Source organism: Epinephelus fuscoguttatus, linkage group LG14 (genome assembly GCF_011397635.1).
Source record: "Epinephelus fuscoguttatus linkage group LG14, E.fuscoguttatus.final_Chr_v1".
Lineage (NCBI taxonomy): Eukaryota > Metazoa > Chordata > Actinopteri > Perciformes > Serranidae > Epinephelus > Epinephelus fuscoguttatus.
Window position 1 is genome coordinate 10,793,803 of NC_064765.1, and position 23,948 is coordinate 10,817,750.

Consider the following 23,948-nt stretch of genomic DNA (forward strand, 5'->3'; position numbering starts at 1 on the left):
ACTACAGGCAGGTGCCATGCCTCTCTACTAAAGATGCAGTCATGGCTTCTACCTTTTGTGAAGACTGCTCCCGACTGCTCAAAGAATTTGTTGTTCAGCTGAGGAACTTCTGCAGAGAATTTTGGCAGGAAATAAGAGACATTTTCAGGGAGCTGTCTCAGTGCACGTGCTTCAGGACTACACCTGAGAGGAGTTTCCTAAGGAGGACGACTCAAGAGCTGTCCTCTTTACACCTGCTGTATGGTAGGAACACTGTAGTCGTTTATTTTCTTTGTTGTAGACAGCTTTGTGTGGAGAGCAAACACACCTGTGCAGACCTAATCTGTCTTTTTTATTTGTGAGGCAAAGTGTACCTAGTGGATATAGATCTTTGAACAGTGTATTTGTAACTTGAGGAAATAGATTTTGTTCCTTTTTTGTCATAAAAGTGACTAATAAAACCTTTGTGCTTGTTATTTACACAAATCATGTACAAAATCACCTCTATACCTAAATATTTATCTACAGTATGTTAATCTGCTTGTTCTTTCAGATGATGAAACTCAACTACTTAATCAAGAAAGTCTGCAATCACTGAGCAGACTTGCAGCCTCAGAGAACACTGATCTTCAAATGACTGCTTCCTTGTATTATTTACATCTCAGTCACCACTGTGAGTAAAGAAATCAAGCAAATATTTATGTTGCTTTACTATCTGCATTATAGCAATGGCTTACAGATCTGTGGCACATAAAATGAGACCATTGTTTGCACTTCAGGTTTCTCATATCACTCACTGTAGAGATAAGCTCTGGAACGGGTATGACTGGTATCATGCAAATTTTCAACTGTAATTTTTTTTTTTTCAGGGGTTGGCAAGGAGCTCCCAACATTTGTGGACTTTGGTGTCATTGTGATGAAAGCATAGATGGGTTTTATTTTGAAATCCAATGTATGATATCCTATAAGTGGAAACTGCAGAAGTAATGGTTCATATGAAGTATTGAAGTATTTCTTGCAGCCCAGTTTCCTCCTTTGTCAGCCCATTGTATTGCACGCAAATATGTGACCATGTGTACTTTGCATTAACGTGGCAGTTTACAGATTCCTGTGTGTACATGGTTGAGGTTGATAGAAGACAGATATGTCTTTTGGAACTTGAATTCAAAACCAACCACTAGTCACATATGTTATGTTTATAACTAACGTTTGGCTTAGCAAGTGAGACTGACCGCTAATCGATACTGTGTTCTTGGCTATTATAAAAATACTTTGGGCACCAAAACATTTAGCTGGTTTAACTAAAATTCTACTTTATTTGTCTTTTCCCTATTTTGCTCTATATGTAATTGTGTGTTACAGTGAAATCCCCTCTACCAGATGCCTTCATGGAGCCAGTAATGGCCTTACTTTTATCAGCTGACCTAGATGTGCAGAAGACTATCTCACTCTCGTTGGTCAATCTGTTAGTCAAGGACAATGGTAAGAGAGAAGAGTCAAGTTATTTAAAGTATTGTCTTTTTGATTCATAATCCTCAAAGGAATATTTCACACACAGAATGACCTTTTGCATGTCAAATAGTTATCCTGTGTAACCTTACATTTTTGAGGAAAACTTTTTTTTACTGCATGCCTTTACTGAAAAGCGAAAATATTGATTAATTGAATGACTGGGGACCACGTTTAACAACACCAAAACTATATCAACACATCTGCTGAAAACGCTCAAACAACTTGTGCTGTATAATCCAAGTCTCCTGTATACAGTCGTATGGTCAGTACTTCCCAAAAGCATGCAACAAAACTTAGTATTGGATTCTGGCTTTGAGGGGAGCATAGATAGATTTCACTTTATGTTAGAAGTTGGATATACAAATGGTCATTTCTGGGGTTGAAGTATTTCTTTAAACTCTCCTCTTCATTCAAGTTGTTTTAATTGTTAAAAAATAATGCATCACAGCTTTCACCTGAAATTTATATGAATCAGATGGTCTTAAATACTATCTATGAAATCTGATTTCAGTATGCAAAGAGTTGGTGATTGAAATGGGGATGCTGGTGCCCATACTGGAGTTGTTCCAGTCTGGTGATGCCGCTGCTCAGTGTCACTCATGTGCCTGCGTCGCCATGTTGGCCTCCTCAGGTTTGTACAGACTGGGAGGCATCTGTCTTCAATTCTTTAAATTGTTTAATAGTTTTCACGCACATGGGCAGATTGTGAGACAGGGGTGGCTGTGTTCAGAGGTAGAGTGGGTAGTTCATCGGTGGTTTGATCCCCCGCTCCTCCCATCTGCATGTTCTTGGGCAAGATACTGAACCCCAGATTACTCCCAATGGCCGATGGCCCCATCGGTGTGTGGATGTATGTAAATAGCTACTGAGGGGCAGGTGGCATCATGTGTGGTAGCCTCGGCCACCAGTGTGTGACTATATGTGACTGTGACATGTAGTGTAAAAGCGGTTTGAGTGGTCGGAAGACTAGAAAAGCACTGTACAAGTGCAGTCCATTGTCCAGTTACCATTTGACTCCTGGGCACAGACACGTAGATGCCCCCACCATCTCTCCTGTACAGGAACAAGACATAGATTTTATAGTTGGCATGCTTTTTTTGTTCTGTTTCCTCTGTGTCTGTGGTTGTTCTGTTCCTTTTTTGTAGTCATTTGCGTCTTTTTGTAGTCATTGTAAGTATCTTTGTAGTTGGTTTCTGTCTCTTTGGTCTCTTGGTCACTTTGTGTCTCTTTGTGGTTGTTTTGCCCCTTTTTGTAGCCATAATGAGCCTCTTTGTGTCTCTTTGCAGCTGTTTGGCATCTCTTTGTAGTCCTTTTGAATCTTTTTGTAGTTGCTTTGCATCTCTTTGTAGTCATTTTATCTGTCTTTGTGGTTGTTTTGCCCCTTTTCGCAGCCATTGTGTGTTTCTTTGTGTCTCTTTGCTTTTTGTTGTTGTATATGTAATTCTGCACACTGCCACATATACTGTATGAGCTTGTACTGGAAGACAAATGAGAATATTCAGAGGATGCTGCCGCATGGCAACATATAGAGATGTCAGAAAGGTGAAACAGAAAAAAAGGTGCTTCATAAAATGCCTCTCTCTGCATCATCAGTATTTTAGTCTTATTCATCCTGGCTTACCCAAAATGTTTACATGTGTATGACTGCAGAGAAACAGCATGCAGTTGTAGCTCTGTCTGTACCAGCTGAGCATATGTGGAGATTTTTCTTTCTTTTCATACAGAATCAAACAGAGAGGCCATCATGGTGGATGGAATCATACCGCTGTTGGCTTTAGCAAAATCCTACGACCCACAGGTGCAACAGAACGCCACTTGGGCTCTGTTACATCTCACACAGTCAGGTAGGATCATTTTCTCTAAATCTCAGAAGGCTAAGTCTAAAGCTGCTATGGTCATGTTCTTTTGAGTGTTACTTTGTATGAATTTAAAATGGAAACCAGCACATCTTCCTCTTTTTCCAGATTGGTCAACAAGGATCTTATGTCAGGCAGGAGCCATTCCTGTCCTGGTACTCCTGCTGCAGTCCTCAGATTCAGAGGTTCAGTTTCACAGCTGCACTTCTCTGTGCAACATCGCTGCCGTCCAGGAGCATCATCCAAAGTTGCTCAACATCGGGGGTCATTTTTTGTTAAAGTCACTTCTGACTCTTGTGTCTTCTCCTGTGCAAAAGGTAAGTGTGAACTTTAGAGGCTGATAGATGAGTTAAATTAGAAGGTATATCGGCAGCAATGATCAGTAAAAATATTTTTTATTCCTCTTTTCAGAATTCAGCCCAAGCATGTAGATGCCTTAAAATGCTCTCAAAGAACGGTAGTTATAAATAGTAAAGCCAGAGATTGATATCATCCCCAAAGCAGACGCTGTTTGACATTTATTTGTGTGCAGTTCTGATCCAGGAGCAGCTGGTGGAGCTCGACTGTGTGTTGCCTCTGAAGGCGCTGCTAAAAATGTCGTCTCCTGTGTGGACAGAGTCAGCCATAACACTCCTGTCTACACTGTCTGCACACCCACCAAACAATGTATGATATCCTACACAGCAGCATCATAATAATAATGAAGTCGGTAACTATTTGTGATATGTTACCGCTGTTGAAAATAATTTATTAATCTACTATGATACTCCTTTTCGCTTCCTTGAATTTGAAATCAGTTGATGTCAAAGTCATTTGAGGCAACTGTTCTGTTTAAATCCTAACACTGATAATACTTCTGTGGTTTTATTCCAGGATGTCCTGGTGAGTGAAGGTCTGTTGGATGACGTCGGTCAGCTGCTTCATCATCACACATCCAGCTCTGTTATAGTCACACACAGCTGCAAGATAATCACTGACCTGTGTAGCTCCAGTCTTGGTCAGCAGGTACACCAAGACTATGATCCATAGTTTCATGTCACATGTCTGTGAGTACATGATTTGTTTGTGCACGGTGCCTGAGATTGACTCTAAAGGTCGTGTTGAATCCCGTCATTGTTATCTAGGCTGTGATGGAAAGTCTGTGTTTATCGGGACTCCTAGGGGCTCTTCTGTCTCGGTCTCTGTCAGATGACACCTTGCTGCATGTGACATCGTGTTTACATCACCTGGTGAGCTGGGGTGAGTGACATGGATTGATATATCAATTCAATGATCAACAATCCAGTATTATCAATACACCCTTATTTTGAAATTCCATTGGCACGTCTGTGTCACCATTTTCATCCAAGTGCTACTCCTTCCTAAACATTTAAGCAGTGCTAGGAGCCTAGCAACAGGCAGTTAATGGTGAGCAGCCAATAAAAAGACATTGAAGATATTATCCTTTTATATTGATTTCAGGCCCCTGAATTGAATCGAATCCGTGGCATACTTTGCAATATCAGCAAATATTGCATTGCTGTCCAAAGAATCAATATAATATCATATCATGATAAAACTTGTGATTTACACACCTAATGGACATAAAGTAATATTTCTCTATTCCGTTTTGAATTTTTGCTTTAGAATATAACTTTTCTGTGACTAATTTTCATAATCCTTCACAATTTTTCTCCATTTCAGATCCACTTAAGTCTAAACTGTCTGTGACAATAACATCAGAGCAAGTTTCAAGACTTGTGAGGCTGTCGGGACAAATGCAAACTCCTCAGCTGACATACAACAGTGCTGCTATCATCAGCAAACTAGAAATGACTGGTAAGGTTATGTACAAGTATTACTGGCTAATAGGAAACGTTAAAGGTTAATATGCCATTCTGGAGAAAGATTTCATCTCCCAAGGTGGTCTGAGTTCTCTTGGAGTGTTCACATATGTGCAAAAAATGCTGAGTCACCGCTTTGAGTCCATTTAGAGGGCTGAAAAGGACCAAGTGTCAAAACAGCCTTACGTAGGTACCATTGTACCAACCACTCCCCTATGTGACCCATAACTGTTTCCCAAAATGGGTTAACCAGTTTACATTCCCAGATTGCATGTAGAAATCCTGTTTATGTCTGACATTTCAACATAAATTATTAGCCAGTAGACCAATCCTGTAGCATCAGTTTGATTTCATATTCTGCATATTAAATTTTGTCATATTCTGTGTGTTTTCATACTATTCACTGTAGGAGAAATGGCCCAGTTGCTGAGACCTCACTACATTACCATGTCCGAGTACCTGTTGGTGTTTCTCACAAAGAAAGATGTGAAATTCCAGCAGCTTGGCATAGTTACAGTATTCAACCTCAAGAAAGGTTTGTATTTGTTCTACACCTACTTATTAAGCATCTGAGGGCACTGCAGCCATTTAAATGATCTAACTATACTAGATGTTCCTTTGCAAATTAAAACAATCAGGCGCTGCAGTTCAGTTGTTCTTAGCCAGCTCTTTGCTCCGTGCTGTCGTCATCTGCAGATGGAGAGTTTTCCTCTCTGCTGGCTAACAGTGAGCTGGAGGCTCAGCTCTGGAAGGTGCATGCACAAACAGAGGAAACCAGACGGCTGCTGGAAATGATTCAGCCCCTTTCTCCATCTTCTGTTCACCCTTGACTTTTTCAGCAACCACACTGAGAGATGAGTACAGTGTAAGAGCTGTTCGAGGTGTTTACATTCATGCACTATATGGACAATCTGCATTTTATGTTATGTTTTAATGTGTTTTTTATTTCAATGTTTTTATGTTTACAGTCAATAAGTGAAAAACAAGGCAGAGATGTGGCATAGTATCAACTTTAATGAAATATGGCATATATTTCCACTTTTTAACAGGTTAACAAGTGATAGTTATAAGCAATACTTACTGTAAGATCAAATATTGATGATCAGATACATTTGTTTTATATGCTTTTATCATAATAAACCTCCACACCTCAAACTTTGCTTTGTAAAGTGATTGCGCGATATCAAATAAAGCAACTGTCAGTGCAATAAAGGCTTTGTGCATTGTATTCTCTAAAACAACACTCACAAAACTGAAGCAAAGTCTTTGGAAACTAAATTCCTTAGCAGCTTTGAAATATGTGATTGCTATACTTCACAAAATCAAAAGGTAAGACAGGAAGTTATGCAGGAAGTGAACTTTCACCAACAACCTAAACTCTTGTGTTCTTAGCGCAAACAGCCACTCGATCTATTCTAATCCCACAGTGACAAAACTGAGGAGGGAAAAGTGCTTGGATTGCAAGAAATATCAGGAATAAGCAAAAAGCACATGGCTAACATATGTCGCAATTGTTAGAATGGCTATTCCTAGTATTTCACAGAGGCAACACTCGCCAGCAAACTATCATTACCACTGTCTACATCTACGAATTTTTGGATAGTCATTATTAATTCAGAGACCTGCTGTACTGAAGAAAGTAATAAATAACTTGCCCAATATTTGTGCCACAGGGTTACACGCAGAAAAGTGACCAAATGCTGACGTCCTCAGTGAGAGAGGCAAGGCTGTAATCTTACATGCTCTTTCAAGGTGCCGAAGGGCAGCAAAATGGCTGTACTGCAGTCGTTCCTGTGGTTCACAGAGAAATCACAGCTCTCCAACAAAGTCTTTGAACGTCTGCCCACTTTGTCGGAGCTCAGATGACCTCTGAAAAAGGGAAGAAGAACAGGGAGACAAAGAAAAAAAGACAAGCTTAAGTAAGTACAACATTTTTGATGCATTATAGATTTTTTTGTTAAGGGATACTGTATAAACAGGAAAAGGTGTGATGGCGTGTCAGGGCCAGATTAAAAAAAAATACAGAGCTGGGCAAGGGGGTACTATTCCAAGAAAAAATAAATCAGGATTTCCAGGATAAAAGTCATGAAGTCAAGAGAAAAAATCTATCTCTGATATTCTGTGTAAGATTTAAGTCACAAATTCAGGAGAAAAATACCTTCACTTCTTTCTACCAGAAAATCAGGTGACATAATATGAAGAGCATCAAACTCAACACAGGGAGGAAGATGTGGTGGATGAACGAGTCAAGCACAGGACTTTGATCCAGGAGACTGGGGTTTGTATCCTGTTTGCATAGGTGTAGATTTCGAGTGGTCCTCCCGGTGCACAGAAATTCCCCAGAATGCAGAAAATTCAGTGTGTTTGATGCTCAAAATTTTCTCACCTACGAACCCCAAAACCACCGTTTCAAGTGTCCCCTCCAATGCTGAAATGAAACCTATGCCCCTGACTTAATCATTTCAGTTTTAAGAATGTATAAAGCTGCTAAATGCACACTGTGTACATGCATTTGGCAGAACAGCTAACCAGGCCCTTTCATGTTAAAGTCATATTTCAAGGTTGTTAGGATGCCCAGGAAGGATGTCCCAAATGTATTTTTTCCCCCTAGGATGGCGAAAGCATAGCCCGCCCTACTCTGCCATACCCTGCCTCTGATTGGCCTTTTCTAACCATATCTAATCTCACTCCTCATGCCTAAACCTAACCAATCCAACCAACAAAGGCAAAGAGTACTCGCCAGTCTGAAAGTAGGGTGAGTCATGCCTTCGCCATCCTAGGGAAAAAAATGTTAAATTATTTAACATCTCAGTGTTTGCTGGGATTCCGTTTGGTTTACCAGTGGCGGTTCCTTGATTTAAAAAAAAAAGAAAAAAAAAAGATACTATTTTCTGTTATTTTATTTTTTTTTCAGAGAATATAGAAGTTTTTTTCTTGTAAATATATGACTTTGGTCTCAGCATATTTCCCCTCTCCCCTTTTTTATTTACCTACAATGGCCCTAATATGATGTCATAAAAAGGAGAGGCTGTCTGTACACTGATGAAGACCTTTTTTGTTTTGAATATGGTCATTTATTCCATGACAGAGATCTTACAGGACAAAATGTAGCATTAATAATACCTCACAAGCTTGCAAACATAAGTGTGTGGACAGCTTATTTTTTTCCTTTGTCGCTTGTGTTTCTCTTGCACCTGTACCCACCTGAGGTTGGAGGTGCACACTATCCACCTTTTATGAATGAAAACTGTACATACGGACTGCCAGGGTAGCAACTTTTGTCAACATCACAGATGTTTGAGCATGTCAGTGATTTTCAAGGTCCATTATGTGCCTGACAAACAGTCACAAGCCAGAGTCAAAAGTTTTCAGAATCTGGCTGCTGGTTGGTGTTAATTTATCACCCTAAGCACTGAAGCATACTAACTATACTATACTAAGTGATCAGCTGGTTCATCATACCTGCTCGTTGGTGGGTCTGGATTTCCTCCAGGCCTGTGAGAGTCCTGAGGGACCTGCGCTCTTTGAAGGCCACAACAGGCACCATGTCCTCCTCATTGTTCAGCCCCAGCTGTGAGGTTTTCGTCACCACTGGAAGCTTGACAGCGTCTTCTATGGTGCCGTTGTGCACAGGCTGTGTGTTTTCCTTTGGTTGGGCTTCATTTGGCAAAATCCTCACTGGTGCAGATTTCTGTGTTAAAAGGGATTAACCACTATGGTGAAGGAGAAGCTTTCAGAAGAGCTGGATAGTTATTAGTGTCTCCTGGATCTGTGTCATGGGAGCCCGGGGGCGATGTACTTTTACAAAAACTGAACAGTAAATCTGACCGTATCTGGAGAATCTGTCCTCCTGGTTCTCCGCATGATCTCCTCAAGTCGCTGGAAAAGAAAACAGCTTTTATTAAAACGTTGTCCTGGTAGGCTTTGTGGAAACATTCAGTCTCTTTAATGAGACAGAACTTTTCATATTATTCATTTTGTGGACAAACTTTTTTAAATATTAAAGACTGTCAAACTTTTCACCTTCTTTCTTGCTTGGCGTGCAGCCTCCTCTTTCTGTGCGAGCAGTTCTCGCTCTTGTTTCATCCGCTCTGCTTTTGCCATCTCTCTGGCTTGTTCCTCCTCTCTCTGTATACAGTGCAAGACAAAAAATGGGAAAAAAGTGACTGTTAATGAGTAAACAAGCACAAAAAGCATAAAAAAGGACACCTGTAGGTGCAAATGTGGCTCCCTCATGCAGGAATGTTTGCATCCCCCACCTGTTTCTGGAGAAGGGCAGCCTCTCTCATAGCCTGGGCTCTTTCTTCCTCAGCTCGTCTCTGCTCCTCCTCCTCCCTTTTCATCTTCTCCTCTATGAGACGCTGAGCCTCGGCCTGCTGTCGTGCTCGCTCCTCTGCCCTCTTGCGCTCCAGGTCTTCACGACTCCTCCTGGACACAAAGTCATAAATTTGTATCCAATAATCACATATTGTAATACAACAGCCTCGGAGGTGCTTCTTACCTTTCAGCCTCCTCTCTTTGCAGGCGCTCCTGCTCCTCTCTCTCCCGTTGCAGTCGAGCCTCTCTCCTCTTTTCAGCCAGGATACGTGAAGCCTCCTGTGGGTCTGTAGTCCCACCTGAGGGTCTACACACGACTTCAGGAGGCTGTGGAGCTGGAGGAAGAGGCTTTTGTGGAGGACCTGAAGAGAAATAATCAACTTCAATATCTAAAATCCAGTAAATACCCACTTTAAAACCTGCAGTTTTGTTTCAAACATTTCTCGAGCTTACTGCCGTGTCCTGCTGTTCTGTTTATGGCCGCTGTCTCTTCATTGGGCACGTTCACACACAGAGCAGCTGGTGTGTTTTCATCCCTCATTTTCTCTCGCTGACCTTCAGCTGATGTCCTGATAGGCCTTGAGTTACCAGGAGAGAGGGCAGAGCTACAAACAGCAACATCTTCCTCAGGGACCGACGGGAGCTCGAGCTGCATCGGGGTCGAATGTCTACTGATTGATCTTCGAGGGGTCCTTTAAGAGCCAGCACAAGAGAGCAGATGTCCCACTTTGTTTTAGATTACTGTTACTATGTCATAAACCCACAGCGAATGTTTGTGATCATAAACATTTTGACCCACCGTTCAGGTGATGGGGAGGTTGTTCTGCTTTTTGTGACTTTGGCTGGTTTCACACTGTTGGCAGGTGATCTGGGATTAGAGTTCCTCTTATTAGTGTCCTGCTGTCTTGCTGCTTTGATCTAAACCAAAAAGAAGAAAAGTAAATGGTTATTATTATTTATTACATATATCTTCAACCGTGCAATACTACTGTCTGCAACACTGTACAATATGCAAAACTGACGTGAAACCCTCTACATTATTGTGCAATTCAACAGTGCAATACCCTCTCATTTAATTCTTACCTACTCTACTCTTGCATTTATATTTAGCACACTGTAGTGCAATGCACATCTTTATACATATTTCTTATATTAGATAACATATCTCTTTCTCAATTTTTTTCTATATATGCGTATATTTTCATATATATTGTAGCATAATGCACATTTTTTCTTGCATACTTCTTATTTCTATTTCTTTTTTCTTATAATTTCTCTAAGCCTATATATAATGTTTCATCCTCTTCCAAAAATCGAACTGTAAAAGTAAACACTGAAAAAAGAGACAGCAGGATGATCCTAAAAATATGTGAGACAAAAGAAACAGCTAGAATTACCTGTGCCACATTGATGCTTCTGTGCTGGCTGTTGCTGGGACTGGGGGAGGCAGATGGCCTGTGGTGGACTGAACCAGATTGATGCTGGGGTTTGGGAGGGGTGGTGGTGGTGGTGGAATTCATGGAGTGGAATGAAACTGCACGGCGACAAATATGGACAACTGTGTGACAACAGTGATTTGTGCCATAATTATGAGAAATTGGAGGAAATATGCACAAATGATAGAATCAGTGGTGGAATTGTGAAGCAGTGCGTAAAACAGAGAGGAAAATGAGCAGTTGGTTAGTCGTAATAGTGTCTGACGAATGCATTACAAACAATTAGAACTGCGTTGCTATTATGTTAAAGGAGCAGTGCGTAGGGTTTAGTTGCATCTAGCGGTGAAGGTTGCAAATTGCGGCCAGCTGAAACCTCTCCTGTGTGCTAATCGTGAACTCCTGGTTAGAATCCCTACAGTGTTAATTGTTCAGGAGGTTTTTACGGGGAGCCAAATTATCCGTAGAGGTCTCTTCCTCTCCAAAACAAATGAACCAGGTGATTAAAACCTATAAAAACACTGAATAGAGCAGTTTCATGGTAAAAATCAGTGTTTCCCTGATGCTATTTGGCTCATCATGGAGGGGCTGCTGACTGAAACACAAAAAAGGGAATGACCCTGTCTAGAGCCAGTGTTTAGTTTGTCCTAGTTAGTTAGTTTGGGATGGCGTTGCAACATGGTGGACTCCATGGATGAGAATCTGCTCCCTATGTCATTCTTAGACAATTCTTACTTTCAGGTGATTATACACTAAAGAAAACATACTTAATATATTATATTCCATCTCAGCCAATATATCCCCCTAAATCCTGTGCACTGCTCCTTTAAAGCAGGGTGCTTTCTGTTATCATGGCGGTGAGTACCTTCTTCTCCTGACTGACAGCCAGCACTCTTGCTCCTGGCCAGATAAGAGCATGTAGGCGTAAGCAGGCGACTGACCAAGTTCTTCTCCCATGTTGTCAGAGGCAAGCGACGTGGAACTAGCGTATTGATCGGTGTAAAGTTTCAAGTGCAGCAACAACAAAAAGATAAGGCACTCCAAGAATTGTTGTGTTAAAATACAGAGAGCAGATACTGTTAAGTGTGGTGTTATGAGTTTAGAAAGATTATGTTAAAAGAGAGGAAAAGCGGACAGCACATTTGTTTCTACTTACCGTTCTTGTTGAGCTTCCTTCCTCTGGAGTTTTGATTGAGGCTCTGCTGGGCCTTCTGGCTCTTCTCCACTGTCCTACGCACTGCAGATTCATATCGCTCCTTTAATTCAGGAAAACAAGTTCAGTGTTTGTTACTCACCACAGAGCTGCCTGGGAAAGCGTGAGCCTCACTAAAAATAAAAGTTTTTGATTTCCAGCATCACAACTCACTTTCTCCTCCCTCAGTCTCTGCCTGCGCTTCTCTTCCACCGCAGCGCGCTTCCTCTCCTGTCTGAGCCTCTGGTCCAGGAGTTTCTTCTTGCGCTCCTGCAGTTGTTGTTCATAGTATCGCCTGGCTCGCTGCTCCCGCTCCAACCTGCTCTGCTCCCGAGAGGCTGAGGAAAAAATAAGTGAACCAGTATAAATAGATTACTCGGTTATGTGTGTTAATCTCATCAGAAATCGAGGACAATGCATTAACAGCGTCACATACCAAGTAACCTCTGGTGCTCCTCTCTTCTTTCCCGTGCTGCTTTCAGCCTCTCATCAATGTTTTGTCCACCAGCGACTAGAACGCCAAAATAATACTGTTGTTTGATGCCATAAATTACATGAATATACAATTAGTCAGAGGTATGGACTAGGGCTGCAGGTAATGATTATTTTATTGGTTGAATAATCTGTCGATCATTTTCTGGATTAATAGATTAGTTGTTCGGTCTATAAAATGTCACAGAAACGTCAGTCAGTGTTTCCCAAAGCCCAAAAACATGTCTTGTTTTCTTCACAACCCAAAGATAATTTGTTTACTGTCACGGTGGAGCAAAGAAACCAGAAACTTTTCACATTTAAGAAGCTGGAATCAGAGAATGTTGACTTTTTTTCTTAAAAAAATAACTCAAAGTGATCAATTGATTATCAAATTACTTATTTTTAAAGTTGACAACTAACTAATCAATCTTTACAGCCCAAGTCTGGACTCAAGTTACATGACTTGGACTTGAGCCAGACTTGATTTAGAAATTTGATGACTTTAGACTCATGACTTCAGTCTGACTTGAGCTGTTTAATATGAAACTTGATACCTCCCCCCAAGCACAAAGATTACATTGTGTTATTAAAAATGTGTGACAAGAATCAATTAATTTCCCCTCATTTCCTGAATCAACTAACAATAGCTCTGTTCATCCCCAGCAAATTGACACTTAATTTACCAGATATACTAAGTTTGAACCAATTCCAATGCCTCCTTTCAAGTTGCAGGAGAGAACATGAAGTGCTTACGTTATGTAACTGAGCGCCAGTTGGAAAAAATGATACATAAGATAAATTCGTCAGCGTACAAAAACTATGCTGTAGTCAACAAAAACAGACTACAGTCTTAAGTCTTTGCATGTAAGTGCAGAGTCAAGTCCCAAGTTCTAAACCTTGAGCTCTGAGTCCTAAACAAGTCATAATGCACTCTCCACCAAATGTAATGTCATTTTATCAACAAAGTAATGATATATTAAATTTACAAAAATAACAAATGCTCTGTAATTCTTTGTAATTTTCGACCTGGATGTTTTGTATATGGAGGCATGGTGGTGCAGTGGTTAGCATTGTTGCCTCACACCAAGAGGGTTTCTGGTTCAAACCCAGGCTGGGGGATTCGAACTTTGAGCCCAGAGTTTGCATGTTCTCCCTGTGTCAGCGTGGGTTTTCTCCGAGTACTCCAGCTTCCTCCCACAGTCCAAAGACATGCAGGTTAACTGGTGACTCTAAATTGTCCGTAGGTGTGAATGGTTGTCTGTCTCTATGTGTCAGCCCTGCGATAGACCACTGCTTAGTGTTTGTACGTGAACAAAATTATCCTTGGTATCATTTTTCCAATTGGTGCTCAGTAACATAAAGTTAGCTCTTCATGGTTCTCTTCTTAAGCTTCTATTAAGCAGCCCCTTTCCCAAGTCAAAAGGCTCAGGTCCAAGTAAAGTTACGAGCCACTGATGATAATGTCCAAGTCGAGGTGCAAGTTGTTTTTGATTTTGTCAAGTCGAGTCTAAAGTTATCAAATTTGCGACTCAAGTCTGACTCGAACCCAAATCACATGACTCGAGCCAGACCCAAGACTTACTTGTGCCTTGCAAAACAATGACTTGGTCCCACCTCCGCTATTAGTTATATCAAACATTAAACAAAGATCAAGGCAGTGTGTAATAGTAAGTCACGCTAACTGAGAAATTATCCAAAATCCTAATAATATGACAGCTGCCTGATAAGAGGATGAATGTGAGCGCTGTATCAAACCTGCAGTGGGCCGTGGTGGAGTGGCTGTGGTGCAGATTTGGGCAGGCTTGTTGACAGAGCAGGCTGTTTTCTTTGCCTGTGAATTTGGTTTGACATTACCACGATTGTCTAAAAGTGAGGAAAAAAGAAACAGCATGTTATTCTGTAAACAAAACAGCAATACCTCCGACCTCTTACAGGTTTAATTTTTCATAATCTGACAATATTCCTTTGATGTTTTGGATTTCCAACTATCTGTAAATGCATCTTTTAGTCCAGCAGATGATGTGAAGGAGCTCTTACGTGTATATACGTAACAAATTGGCCTGAAAAATCAGTCCCAAACAGTGGCTATTGTGGACCAGGATGGCCTTAGGGTCAGCTTGCAAATGAAAGAGCCATTATAAACTGCCTGCGTTTAAAAGGCGAAGAGAGCACGCTAGCACCTGATCAGTCCTCATGGATATGACTAAAACAAACAATGAAAAAGTCAACACTGATTCTGTATAGATTCACAAGGGGGGGAAAATCACATGGATGTATTCATTTAGGGTTAAATAACATCAGGATGATCGGTCTATGTATATTATGTCCACAGATGCACCCTGATGTTCTTATATTTACAACCACTCTCAGTCACAGAATGATAAATGAATTCAAAAATGTACAATATACATATTCTATTCATGCGTCATCACTATGATCAGATGATCCTGTGTTTGAGATCTACAGTCATTCTGGCTTTGCTTCAAGGTAAGGCTTGTTTCAGTCCAAAATCCATCCTAAACAAATAAATTGTAAACGCCACTAACCTCCTGTTCTTTCATATCCATTCTTCTTCCTCTGGCTCTCGATGGTACGTGTAGAAAGTGGTCCCTGTGATGGAGGGATGCCACTGTGTTTCTTCTGCACAGCCATGCTAGGTTTTGAGCCTGGCATACCAATGCTCTCACACTAAAACCCCCCTCCTTTCTCTCCTCCTCCTCCTCCTCTTTTGAATTTCTATTTCAAGATGCCTTCGGGTCCTCGCTTTCCAAGTGCGCCGTGCAGAGAACTGCCCTCTGCATCAGCTGCTTGTTCATCTGTGCCTCGCCAATGGAGAGAAGAGCATGAAAACAAAGCATCCAGTTATTCCTCTGTCCAGAGATAAATTAAAGGTTATCCACAGATTTGCCCCTGTCTCCTTTAAGGCTGTGGAAAGTCTGGAGAGATTCTGATCCTCAATGAGTCTCGTCTATAAAAAGGCTACTCCCCCTTTAAAGATCTCACCCTTGTGAGCTGCTCTGCTTTACTTTCACATAATATAGCTGTGTCACTTTAATTCCTCCACCACACTGCCTGCCTGCCTGTCAGATGGATGTGGCCAAAGGGATGCAGCGTTTCCTGGAGACAGAGAGAAAAATGGAGGCAAAGCTGAGAGCCTGTCCTCATGAATAATTGCCATGACAACCATGGTATAATATTCAGTGACATACTGTATGTTGCTTGGACATTAACTCGCTCTGATGGAGACAGTGTTCTCAATGGGCATGGCAAAAACTGAAAGCTTTTTTTTTTTTTTTACCCATAATTCCTCCTTGATGAATAAAATGGTATGAACACTAGATGGAGGTATTTCTTTCTAGAGAACAAGCTGAAGTCAGCCTAGCCTTTAAATGGCTTCAGCTGCAAACACAAGTCCACTTCTTTAACACAAATCTGATGATTTTATTCAGAGCCAATTGAACAAAGCCCCCTTAAATTTAAGCAATTCAAAAATTAAAATCTTTTTATTCCCACATGTAATTTCTTTGACTGGTCTGATGTCAACCACATAGCCACATTAAGTCGTATCAGTTCTGTATTTTGACCAAAATATCCAGCCAGCAGTCAATATGGTGCACCCTAACATTATAAAATCAGCAGTGTTGGGGAGGTTAATTTTGAAATGTGTTAGGTTCAAGATTACTAATTAATTACCTTGTTAAAAATGAAAAATTCATTATGTTGCTTTGTTTTTAATCATATTAAAATGTCACTTCATAATGTGTTTCTTTTGCACTTTGTCTCAATGTTTTGGATGTGTTGTGTAGAGCACTTTGCATTGCCTTGTTGCTGAAATGAGCTATAAAATTCTTCTTGCTATCTGAGAGTAGTCTTGAGCTTTTACAGTTTTATCAATGGCAATGTATTTTCCCCCTGTCACTGGATGTTCACTTTCATGCTCAATAAATTCTCAATTAAATCTTTCAAGTAAAGTTAGCTTGTGTTTGAAGGGGCCCTACGTTGCAACATTCGACCTGTTGTGGATACGATGTGAGTCTGCAGTGCTGTTGACACGTTCCCCCTGAGAGTCTCAGTTTGAGTCTGTGTGAGTAGAATGCTGTGTGAGGGAGATTTCACTACCTGCAGGGGTGTCCACGGTCTCATGGGCTTGACTAAGCTGGTCCACATCGTTAAGAGCGATTAGAGCTGGAGAGTTTACTTGTGCCAGCAGACGGGTACATAATGCTGGTCTGTGTTGCTGCTTCCCGTCTCCCCAGAGGGGCCTGTTGCTGTCCAATGAATTGGGCTTGTATTTCTGGCCGATTCGTCACCCCTCTCCAAAATCTTTGTTGTGTGCAGGTTCTGTGTGGCCTGGGGTTGCAGAGGTGGCTGCAGAGAGCTGTGCCTGGATCAGCTACTGACAAGCTTTGTTGAGCTGTTGCCTGAGAACAAGGATGGTGCTCTGCATGTCCTCCACCTTCCAACTGAATGATGAAATAATTCAGCTATGCAGAAAAGCACTGACCACAACAAAAATACGATTAGACATATGGTGGAACAAGTATAGCTGCATGTAAAGACACACATGAACAAGGCTTGAACATGTTATGAAACTAAACTGTTCAGAAGCCTGTTATTGTCCTGCACTTCCTCTGCAGAGCCACTTCAGCCTTGTCCTTAAAAGAAGATCACTGCTAGCCGAAAAAAGCAATTATTATAGTCAAATTACTGGCAACGTTTAGACTTTACCACCAAGTAAAAAGCACATGGAGGAAGACGTGTGACATTTAATAAACCATGTGTTTAATATGAGGCATGGAAAACTGCTTGAACTCACATGTTGTTTTAAAGGATCCATTCTTCTCAGTCAGTCGGAACATTAGATGGAAAAAAAACCCTGGTCTTAGCTTTCCTTGAGGCACTGTTTAAAAAAACACATGTTCATGATAACTTAAGTGAGAGGTGTGAAACGTGACAAATATGTATGTTTGTTTTTTATGATATTTTTTAGTGGCAAACACAAGTTTATGATATTTAGGTGTTTGTTCAGCAAGATCATGTTCACAGATTAACAGATTATGATATTTAAAGCGTAAATGCAATCCCTAAAAGTAAAAAACTAACATTAGGCAATAAACAAAGTATACTATAATCGCATGACTTAAACATCACCACCACAACAGGCTGTAAAGTCATGTTCAGTGTGATGATGTTCTGTTGTCTCAATAAGCTACTTGTTCGCAATCACCTTTTTAAAGACACATAAGAGCTTCAAATTCACAAGTGGTGTATTTACTGATGCATTATATCGTATAGAACACAACTGGAAATTCTCTTAAGCATGTATCAATTCTGGCATCTAATATAAAATCCATTTAAAAAACCACTGACTTCAGAGCCATGCTAAAATGCTAACTCGTTCCTTTAGCATTCTATAGACAATACTGTTTTCTCATTTTAGTTGTTACATCCTCATTCCTACCTTGTGTGTGCTTAAACTGATATTTACAATAAAAAAGTTGGTTCAATGCCATGTGAGCTGGTTACAATGAGGGGGGCCCCCAAACCAAATTCTGTTTAGAGCCCCTAATCGTCTGGGGCCGGCCCTGCGCATGCGCGTGGGATTGCTGACGATGACCGTTCAACGTGCGTCAGTTGGGTTGAAATTAGCTAGCTAATTAAGCTAACTGCTAAGCTATACAACGTGCTGCTTATCTTGGTAAACATTGGGCACGCGCTTTTTATAGAGTAAAAGTCATTTTTAGAAACTACTGGCAAAAGTTTAAGCATTTTAAATATGTGGCGGTAACCTGAGAAGTTAATTTAGCGTAAGTAGCATTCATAGCTAGCATTTTAGCCGGCTATAGAGCTAGCTAGCTTAGCTTAGAGTTTAAAAGTAGCCTACCTTTGCACCCGAACAACGTGTGGAAAAAATGTGAGTCATTTTTGGGTTGAACTGGTGAACTAGTGTTACTTAGACCAAATATTCCAGCTACTACAGAAAGGATGCGGCGTCTTTGGCCACCAGGTGGTGCTTTGGTTCATTACTGTGGCCTCAACAGGTAGCCCAAACTCAGTGAGTAACTTATGCTATGTTATCTGCAGTGGGTACACTGTAGAGACTGTATTTTTGCCAGAGGCTGCCCTAGCTCTGTTCAGCATTGCATGAAAGATCTAGGTTACTGAATAAGCACTGTCTAAGGGAGGCTTGTGATGTGTTGAGCAAAGTGTGCCACAAATAGGCTGAACCTTGTCCATGTCAGTAACACAGTGCAAGGTTTTGTTGACAATTTTAAAGCATAGAGTACAACAAGTAAAGATCAGGACAGCACTCCAGTTTGAGTTTTTAATATTGCCACACAGCATGTTGTTGTTATCTCCTACAACTACACAAAAGCAGCCACAAATTAACAAAAAAAAAATAGCCTATATAGACAAATGGCAAGGTAACAAGAAGGCTGATTTACAGGCAATGTACAGAGACTGGCTAAGCCAATTTAGGAAACACCTGTAATATGGAAGATGACAGTGTGGGTCCAGTGTACTTTACACAAGGGTCCCAGACTTTATAAAAAGCATCTGCTGAGGTGTGAAGCATAGAGAGATAGCCTATGTATTAACTGGGAATAGGGCTGCCACAATTAGTCGACTAATCGATGACTAATCGACTATTAAAATAATCGGTGACTATTTTAGTAGTCGACTAATTGATGACTAATCGACTATTAAAATAATCGGTGACTATTTTAGTAGTCGACTAATCGGTTTGAGTCATTTTTCATAGAAAAGTACTATAAAAGTACTCTTACTGCAGCTTTTTACGTTCAGATATTGGCAGCTTTACACACTCTACCGTGACGGTGAACTAAAACAAGACATTAGATGACATAATTTTGGAGTTTGGGCGAGACAGACCAACATTTTTCAACATTTTAACACATTTTTTGATGAAATGATTAGTTGACAAATCGAAGAAATAATCGACAGATTAGTCGACAATGAAAATAATCGTTAGTGGCAGCCCTAATTGGGAACAGGCTGTATTATAAGATTGTGCCACGACTTTTTTGTAGGAGCAGCATCCTTGGTCCAAAAGAGCAGAATATTTTTCCTGGCAGCAAAAGTCAGAAGATTGAGGAGTCTCTGATGTTTGATATTTGTAATAGGACCATCCGGGAGACCCAGTAAGAGGCACATAGGATGTAATTGTATTTGAACACCACATATAACACACAGTTCATTTACAATACCAGACCAATAGCTTTGTGGCTTCACACATAGCCAAGAACAGTGGATGTAGCTTCCTGACTCAGAGTTACTGTTACAGCAGAGAGGAGAAATATTAGCATCCATTTTGTCTTTGAGATCAGGTGTTATATATGTGCGATTTAGATCTGATTTGATTGCAAATAGATATTTCCATAGCATGGATCCACACTTGATGCCATTTCAGGTCATCGATAGTGATGCCCAAGTCTCTTTCCCAGCCTTGCTTAGTAGCTTGGGAAGTTAAAAATAAGTTGTAATTTAGGGCTCTATAGAGTACACTAATGTGTTACGGTATGGTTTTTAATATTGTCACACAGTATGGTGTGGCAATATTAAAAAATGAGTGCTGTCCTGATCTTTATTGTATCATAACTTGCATTAAGGATCCAGCACCCAGTCTTAAAGGTTTTATTGTGAGTGAGTGTGTTGTGTCTTACTTTTTAAAACATAGATCGCACAAATCAGTCATTCAGATTCTGAGTAATTTATTTTAAGTAATTTCCTGGGGTCACTTGAGGTCAGGCCCTACGTGCTTGCTGCCTAGTATAATGCCCCCCCCCGACACCAACAATAACAATGCCCTCTGGCTGTGTTTCAGGGATGAGGCTTGCCAAACTCCCCCATCCGAGAATTTGAGAGAAATGTGTCATAAGGATACACTACACCGCTGTCAGGTGGTGTGCCCACAGAGTCACTGGTGCACAAACAAGATGGTGATAACCAGTCTACAACCAACAGCCAAAATAGGGCTTTGGACACTGGACCTACATGGGATAAGATTGCATGGTTGGTATCAAGTCATTCTGTGGTTCACCCTAGACGACTTTGTCAAAGGTGTCAATTTAAGGGCTTGGTTGCTTGCTTGCTCATGCATATGCATTAGTGTTACATAAATATTCCTCCATAATACAAATAATTTTTTTACAGCATAGATATAAAAGTTTTTCCTTTGTACAGCTGATATCTGGCACCAGAGTCAGCACATCTCCACTGAGAGATTAGCTGATGCAAAGCAGGATTGCACATAATTGTTTTTTAATTAATGAAAATATTTTTTGTTCTCTATCAGATGAGAAAAGTCAACCCTGGAATGTTGGTTTGGTGGCTGTTGTCAGCTTCAGAGTGTTTAAAGTTGTGTTTGATGACAACAGCCATCAGAGAATGAGGTTAGTATATAAGACTGCAGGGGCAACCAGTAACTTTGCACGATTGCTGACATGGTTACTGGCCATCCTGGAGGAAGTAGGATCTCCTCAACCCCTCGTAGGCGGTAGTGAATCATGTAATTAAAGGCAGAATCCCTCAACAGAGTGGTCAGGTTGGTGTCGCTGAGAGTATCACACACTTCCAGCTGAACAGTCAGGAAAAGGATGCATCCTTTACAGTTCAGAGACATGGAAAGTAGTTGCATGAAGTTAACCATAATGTTTTGTTTGATGCATCCTGTATTTCATATATGTATCCTTAAACTTAGTTTGCTCAAAGTTCCATAAGTGAGAAGAGCCAAGATTTTTCCCCAATTTAATAATTATGATTGCATGTTTCCCTGTTATTCCCTCTAAGCAAAATCTATTTCTTTTGTTGTGAACAGTGATACCTCTGCATAATAAGGATGCCACATGCAACCCTGACTGGAGCGCTTAAATATTTTAGAGCCTTGTTTCATCGGACACCAGCAACTTTAGACTTTGACGTATGGCTTACAGACTGCCTGTATGTGTAATTGATGAGATGATGAGTTGTACTCCAGCGTTGAATAGAAGTTGCATTGAATAGAGGTTGCTAAAGCATGCCTTAACTTAGCAAAATAATGCAACAGAATCAGTGCTTTTAGCAGGTTTTTTTGGTGGGGAAACATATCATACCACCTTTGATCCTTATTTATTCAAGTAAATATGTAAATGTATCAACAGATCTTGTGTGATTCAACATTGAGGTCAGTTTTTAAAGACTCAAACCTGAATGAATTTGAAACTGAAGGTGTTGCAAATAGGACTTGACACCATTTGGTGATTGCAAGACAAAAGACTGTGTGTCTGCACCAAGACCCAGTTTGGAGCAGCACCTTATTAAAGATTTAAAGGGAGCGTTCTTCCAACTAGCTTGGCCTGGCATTTTGTTTACTTCCATGAAATTCTATCACTAGTGACACTGCAATTTATTGATTACCTCATCCTCACACATTTTGAAGCTTTTCAAGTGAAGTACTGTTTTGACATACATTACAATATATACAGCATTACACACTTATACCACGGTGACAAGTAGATGCACAGTGCCAAAGTGTTTTAAGTATAACAAGGACTTTAATTGGTTGTTTCTATTCACTTTGTAGCATGCCTGATGTTGCATTATTTTACTTCTGAAAAGCACAAAATGCAACATCTTGTACTTTATGATTATTCATTTCTTTAGTAAGGCTCCATTGTGGAGAATCACTATACAATTAAAATTCATTACTTGGGTTAATTTAATGTCTTTTCCCCTGTGTGTAAAAATTGCTGATAGGCTTTTCAGCAACCATTTTGAAGGATTTAGAATTCAAGAAAAAAATATGTTAAATATTTCCTTTTGTTTCGTGCACGGCCTATGCGGATTGGCAGACTCTGCTCACAGTGACGTCTCTCGGCAGTCCCTAGTTATAGTTACCAGTCTCGGGTTCAACACTCATGCACTATTCATTGGTGTATCACATCACTCCTGCCCAACTCCAGACTTGGACAAACCCAATAGTTTTCTGTACAACTTTACTTTGTAGCCTTATTCCTTACTGCTGTGTAAATGTCTAAAATGTTTATGTAGTGTTGCTTCCATCGCAGAGAAAAAAAAAGTTGCTGTTTCCCCTGCAGGAAACCTCTTGGAGCTACTCAGAGGAGGGAGACAAGAGCATAATTTCCTTGTATGGTATGTATTACAACTTTATATTTCATCAGGATGTTGATACAGCAAGTAAACTTTGGCAGTTAGGCCTCGGTGTTTTGCAACATACCCAAAAGACAGGTTCTTTGAGGAGGGACTCCCTGATGATTACTTTAGTATTTCAGTTAAAATGTTGATTTTTTTTCTGTTTGAACACTGCAGTAATATTTAAAACTTTGCATTCTGTTTTCTTGCGGTCATTTTTCATTGCATGCATCTTTGTAATCCTAATTGTCATGAGTCTTTTAATGTGCAACATGTAACTTATAAGGGTGTTTCATTATTTTGCAGAGTTTCAAGCATTGTAACATAGCTTTAATGTGTTCAACTTCGCTTTCCATTTTTGACTATTACATGCAACTCTGAAAATGTGACGAAAATGCTAAAAAAGTAAAGAAAACACTTGTCAAAAAAGTGTCAGCCCTCAATGAACGGCTGTAGGTCTTTGTGTATACTTCTGAAATGTCAGTGTTTTAATTAGGACACTTGATCACAGCAAAAAATTTGAACTTTTCAAATTAAAACTGTGCGCCTGTGAAAAGGGCACTTTGCTAATTAAATACTGCAGATTAATCATTTTAAGTGTATTATTTTTTCACAATGCGTGTGAAATGTATCCTCTTTAATTGATGTATTAAGGTCAGCCCATTTGAATAATTGAAAGCCCCTTTTGAAGGCTAATCCAGGGTGTGGTGGCACGTAGACACCCCTGTTAAAATGGTAGCATATAAACTGTACTTTAGTTCTGTCATGACACTTTGAAACATGTTGTCTAAGTCATACAGTTTTGAATACTTGTGCATTAAATGTTTTAAATGCTCTTAATAATTCAGGCATTTTCCAGTTGCTCTTAAGAATTCTTTGGAGCAATTAGCTGTTGGCCCCCTTGTGGAGTAAAGCATTGTGGTTGTTCAGACATAAGAATCGGGGTACAGACTGCAGAATATAGAAAATGTGATTGGCCTGCAAAAATACATGTTACCTTCTTTGTTTTTTGATTAATTGAAAGATTTCTTCATAAACCTATTGTCTATGAAACAGTGAGTCTCTTTACACTTCTTTCACAGACCACACAAAGAATCGTTTTGAACCATGAAGCGCAGTAAGCACCGTGGACACAAGGAGGACAGAAACGGAGGTATCAGTAGCTGAGATGGATGACAGAAGATTAGGTCAAATAAGATAGGAAGTCCTG

The 23,948-nt window shown here is 40.2% G+C and overlaps 3 protein-coding genes across 7 annotated transcripts in view; 2 read left to right on the forward strand and 1 right to left on the reverse strand.

Moving 5' to 3' along the window:
* Window positions 1–6,011, forward strand: ankar (ankyrin and armadillo repeat containing). Its single transcript, XM_049596405.1, has 13 exons — window positions 1–243; window positions 533–652; window positions 1,342–1,461; window positions 2,003–2,122; window positions 3,216–3,335; window positions 3,456–3,664; window positions 3,759–3,804; window positions 3,880–4,013; window positions 4,221–4,352; window positions 4,472–4,586; window positions 5,031–5,165; window positions 5,580–5,705; window positions 5,867–6,011. The coding sequence occupies exons 1-13, from the start codon at window positions 42–44 to the stop codon at window positions 5,998–6,000; spliced, it is 1,713 nt and encodes a 570-aa protein (XP_049452362.1). The 5' UTR covers window positions 1–41; the 3' UTR covers window positions 6,001–6,011.
* Window positions 6,012–6,490: 479 nt separating this feature from the next.
* Window positions 6,491–17,040, reverse strand: map7a (microtubule-associated protein 7a). 2 transcript variants are annotated; one of them, XM_049596404.1, is made up of 17 exons: window positions 16,706–17,040; window positions 15,590–15,703; window positions 15,133–15,402; window positions 14,342–14,449; window positions 12,549–12,623; window positions 12,287–12,450; window positions 12,077–12,176; window positions 11,786–11,902; window positions 10,885–11,021; window positions 10,287–10,405; window positions 9,941–10,179; window positions 9,672–9,849; window positions 9,430–9,598; window positions 9,194–9,298; window positions 8,999–9,049; window positions 8,633–8,861; window positions 6,491–7,039 (listed from the first exon to the last, which is right to left on the reverse strand). In XM_049596404.1, the coding sequence occupies exons 3-17, from the start codon at window positions 15,257–15,259 to the stop codon at window positions 7,029–7,031; spliced, it is 1,929 nt and encodes a 642-aa protein (XP_049452361.1). In that variant the 5' UTR covers window positions 15,260–15,402; window positions 15,590–15,703; window positions 16,706–17,040; the 3' UTR covers window positions 6,491–7,028. The 2 variants fall into 2 exon arrangements, with proteins under 2 accessions (XP_049452361.1, XP_049452360.1); XM_049596403.1 differs by lacking the exons at window positions 15,590–15,703; window positions 16,706–17,040 and having other exon boundaries at window positions 10,885–11,045; window positions 15,133–15,582.
* A 1,256-nt stretch (window positions 17,041–18,296) lies between these two features.
* LOC125901050 (otoferlin-like) overlaps window positions 18,297–23,948 on the forward strand; it is a 30,584-nt gene continuing 24,932 nt past the window's right edge. For 2 of the 4 annotated variants that reach the window (XM_049596401.1, XM_049596398.1), the window contains exons 1-4: window positions 18,297–18,641; window positions 20,433–20,620; window positions 22,684–22,738; window positions 23,821–23,891. In XM_049596401.1, the coding sequence (XP_049452358.1) occupies window positions 23,846–23,891 (46 nt within the window). In that variant the 5' untranslated portion in view covers window positions 18,297–18,641; window positions 20,433–20,620; window positions 22,684–22,738; window positions 23,821–23,845. Of the gene's footprint in view, window positions 18,642–20,432; window positions 20,621–20,979; window positions 21,001–22,683; window positions 22,739–23,820; window positions 23,892–23,948 lie in introns of those variants that run through there. The other 2 variants (XM_049596399.1, XM_049596400.1) reach the window with 2 other exon arrangements.

Bases quoted from the DNA above. Each gene is read 5' to 3' on its own strand.
- ankar (XM_049596405.1), top strand. From the start codon at position 42: ATGGCTTCTACCTTTTGTGAAGACTGCTCCCGACTGCTCAAAGAATTT. The intron at 653-1,341 runs GTGAGTAAAGAA...TGTGTGTTACAG, and splicing joins TTTACATCTCAGTCACCACT to TGAAATCCCCTCTACCAGAT. The intron at 3,665-3,758 runs GTAAGTGTGAAC...TCCTCTTTTCAG, and splicing joins TGTCTTCTCCTGTGCAAAAG to AATTCAGCCCAAGCATGTAG.
- map7a (XM_049596403.1), bottom strand. From the start codon at position 15,259: ATGCCAGGCTCAAAACCTAGCATGGCTGTGCAGAAGAAACACAGTGGC. The intron at 12,451-12,548 runs GTATGTGACGCT...TTTTTTCCTCAG, and splicing joins GGAGCACCAGAGGTTACTTG to CCTCTCGGGAGCAGAGCAGG. The intron at 8,862-8,998 runs GTCAGATTTACT...CTTTTAACACAG, and splicing joins GGACAGATTCTCCAGATACG to AAATCTGCACCAGTGAGGAT.